The sequence below is a fragment of the Haplochromis burtoni genome, unplaced genomic scaffold, assembly GCF_018398535.1.
Source record: "Haplochromis burtoni strain Fernald_Lab_line unplaced genomic scaffold, NCSU_Asbu1 Contig_4698, whole genome shotgun sequence".
NCBI lineage: Eukaryota > Metazoa > Chordata > Actinopteri > Cichliformes > Cichlidae > Haplochromis > Haplochromis burtoni.
In genome coordinates, this window is record NW_024587059.1 from 1 (window position 1) to 3,488 (window position 3,488).

At 41.0% G+C, this 3,488-nt stretch overlaps 1 protein-coding gene across 1 annotated transcript; it reads left to right on the forward strand.

Annotated features, from left to right (window-relative positions):
- Positions 1–28: 28 nt before the first annotated feature.
- Positions 29–2,849, forward strand: LOC102307334. The gene is made up of 2 exons (XM_014331693.2): positions 29–2,204; positions 2,443–2,849. The coding sequence occupies exons 1-2, from the start codon at positions 1,844–1,846 to the stop codon at positions 2,832–2,834; spliced, it is 753 nt and encodes a 250-aa protein (XP_014187179.2). The 5' UTR covers positions 29–1,843; the 3' UTR covers positions 2,835–2,849.
- Positions 2,850–3,488: the final 639 nt, after the last annotated feature.

Consider the following 3,488-nt stretch of genomic DNA (forward strand, 5'->3'; position numbering starts at 1 on the left):
TTTACTGTCAGAGCCTCGATGTTTTTAACCTTTATTGAACACAAACAGTTTACAGAAAAGTATAAATATGACAGATGAAGTCACACAGTGCAGACAGCATGAACAACACATGCAATGCTCGAGTGTTTACAGAATTACAAAGACTCTGTTTTTGTTCTCAGAGACTGAGCTTCAAGTTATTTGTAAAACGACTGAAACAAGATTAAAATGTGTTAAACTTTGGTTTCAGGTGTGGAAACTGTCAGCTGTGGATGTGATATTCACCATAAATGAAAAATGAATCGCCATCGTCCTCGGTAACGATGGTACAAAGAGACAATAAAACCTGTTTTATGAACAAAGTTCATCACATCAGTGCAGCAGAGAAGCATCACTGTTTCAGAACGAGCAAAGTTAAGAACATCTTCACAGCTGAGGATCATTTAAAGTCACCTCTGAACATTCAGAAGTAAAAACTGTTTCCAGTTAATGTTCAGAGTTATTGATCCAAAAGGAGACGAGGCAGAGTCGAGCTTCTGAGAACCATGTTTCTGATCAGTTGGTTTGATAAAAAGTCTCTTATTTTTATTCTTGTTGTTCCAGATGTGATTTTCATGGGATAAGAATTATGTAAATATTATGTTTGTACATAAGTGGGCAGCTTAGTAACATCTGTTTGTGAACATAATCATTCATACTCCACCTTAATACAAAGATCATCCTCTGACTGAGTGAAAGAGAAGAAGAGGTGTAGCGTTCACAATTTTTCACAATGGATTTTTAAGGAGATTTTGAATTTATTTTATTTTCAATTTGATCTTATGTTTGATTCCATTTTTATCAGGAAATATTCTTGTTGTGACATTTATCATAATAAGTTTTTGTTTTTCCAGATAAAATTGAAAATTGGCAGGTGTTTTTTTTTTTTAAATTTTATTACTTGTTTTATATTTTTTGAATTTCTCTTGATTTTTCACTTTCCCCTAAAATCAAACAATCTTAGCAATTCTTTGCTAAAGTTTACATCGACCACAACATGTAAAAGCAGCCATGTGATGTAAAATAACCAGAGACCATAGAGTTCATTTAGTTTATTTAAAATAAATATTTATCCAGGCTGCTTCAGAAGGTGGATGTACTTTGTTGTAGATTAATGTTGCAGTGATGATCTCTCAATGCTTTAATGTGGTGCAGCACAGTGGTGCAGTGGTTAGCACTGTTGCCTCACAGTAAGAAGGTGACTTCAAGATCAGGCTGAGGCCTTTCTGTGTGGAGTTTGTTCTCATCATGTTTGTGTGGGTTTTCTCCATTTACCCTGCTTTCCTCCCACAGTCCAAAGACACACACAGTCAGTGGGGTTGGGTTATTGGATGATTCTTATGGTCCATAGGTGTGAATGGTTGTCTCTCTTTCTGTTATCCCTGAGACTGCTGACCTGTCCATGGTCTACGCTACGATAGCTGGGATAGACTCCAGCCCCCCGGTGACTCTGAACTGGATAAGTGGAAGAGAATGGGTGGATCGATATTTAGTACCAGTGCATGTTTTCTACTATTAGCTTGTTGTAAAATGCAGTGATCTGATTGACCAGATCTGTTTATTTGCATGCGAAAAATCTGAGAAATTGAGCTTGAGCCCAAAAATTTCATGAAACATGTTTGATGTGAAAAGATGTATTAAAAAAAGAGTCAGAAAAATATTTTAACACACCAAATATTTGCATGAATGTTACACGCCTGGTGAGTAAAGGCCTTAACAGTTCAGCTCTAATAAGAACTAATAACATTCTGAACCTAAGACAGTGTGTGGCTGATGTTTTATATTTTCACAGGTTTGTGTGGACTCCAAAGGTTTAGACTGATTCATGTTTCTGTCTCTGTCCTCAGTTTCCCAGCATGCCTCGGGTCTAGAGGTGTATGAGGGGGTGGAGTCTGTCCTGCTGCTCTGCAAGGACACTTCTGTACCTCTGGACCCCACTCTGATGTGGACACGCCATGACCTCGATCCTCCAGTTGTCCACCAGCGTAGCCGGGCAGGAGATAAACTGAGAGACCAAAACCAGCGTTACAGGAGAAGAACGTCCATGACGACGGACTCTCTGCAGACCGGAGACTTCAGCCTCACTCTGAGGAACCCCATCACCTCTGACAGCGGCACCTACACCTGCACCATCAGTGCATTTGGAAATGAACGGACACTGACAGCAGTAGAGCTGCAGGTCAAAGGTCAGCAACAAACTTAAAAACTTGCTGTACAATCAGGTATGAGGCCAGAGGTCGTTGCTGTAGATACAGATCAGAGGTCAGATGTTAACACTTTATCAGGCTTCTCAGCAAACAGCAGGGAAACAGGAACTGTGGGAAGAGCAGTGAAGGGAGTGTATACATGCTAGCTGCTGCACATGAAGCAGAAAACCTTTGTGTCGCCTGTTGTAGCTGTGTTGGTCTCTCTGTGTCCTCACAGTGTCCCACCAAGTCCTCACGCTGGAGGTGTACGAGGGGGCGGAGTCAGTCCTGCTGCCCTGTCACATCCCGTTTGTGTCTGGACCCTCCACAGTGGTGTGGAGCCGCTACGACCTCAATCCTCCAACCGTCCACCAGCGTCAGCAGGAAGAGGACGAGCTGACAGATCAAAACCAGCGTTACAGAGACCGAACATCCATGAAGACTGACGCTCTGCAGACTGGAGACTTCAGCCTCACTCTGAGGAAACCCCACATCTTTGACAGCAGCAACTACACCTGCACCATCAGAGTGACGGGAGAAGAACCCAGACTGACAGATGTTCAGCTGCAGGTCAAAGGTCAGTGGCACACGGCAAACTTTAATATATTAGTCTTCACTAAGTTAATCTGAAGTTACTGCTAATGTTTTCAGACAGATAACTTTGTAAAACATTAATATCTGAATATATTTGATTTATTTCTTAAACTCTAAAAATCACCTAAAACAGTCATTTAACACAAAGTGAAGATAAGAGCCTTTAAAGTCATGTAAAGATCTTGCAGTATTAGGAGGAAAACCAACAGTCAGATGATCCCCTCTGAGCAGCACTTAGTGACAGTGGGAAGGAAGAATTTAATATGAAGAAATCTCCAACAGAACCCATATAAGGGAGGGAGATCCAGCTGCTGAGACTGGGTGGGAGGCTGTAGGAGAAAAGAAAAATCTTCATGGGCTTGTGGATGAATCCTGAACTGAGTAAGGGCACCACTTAGAGTCAGACACCAACAAGGTGGAGGAGGTGTACTGGTTTATGCTGCTATTATCATAGATGAGCTAGTTGGGTCATTCCATGTTGAAGATGGACTTAAAATAAATAGGGGTGTCTGATTTCTCAGACTTTTTATCTGATTTAGTTCTCAGCTCAGATAAAATAATTATTGTGGGTGATTTTAACATCCATGTAGATGCTAAAAATGACAGCCTCAACATGGCATTTAATCTGTTATTAGACTCAATTGGTTTCTCTCAAAATGTAAAAGAACCCACCCACCACTTTAATCACAC

Excerpts from the sequence above, each read along its gene's own strand:
- LOC102307334 (XM_014331693.2), top strand. The coding sequence starts at position 1,844 with ATGTTTCTGTCTCTGTCCTCAGTTTCCCAGCATGCCTCGGGTCTAGAG. Across the intron at positions 2,205-2,442 it reads AGTAGAGCTGCAGGTCAAAG|TGTCCCACCAAGTCCTCACG; the intron begins GTCAGCAACAAA and ends GTGTCCTCACAG.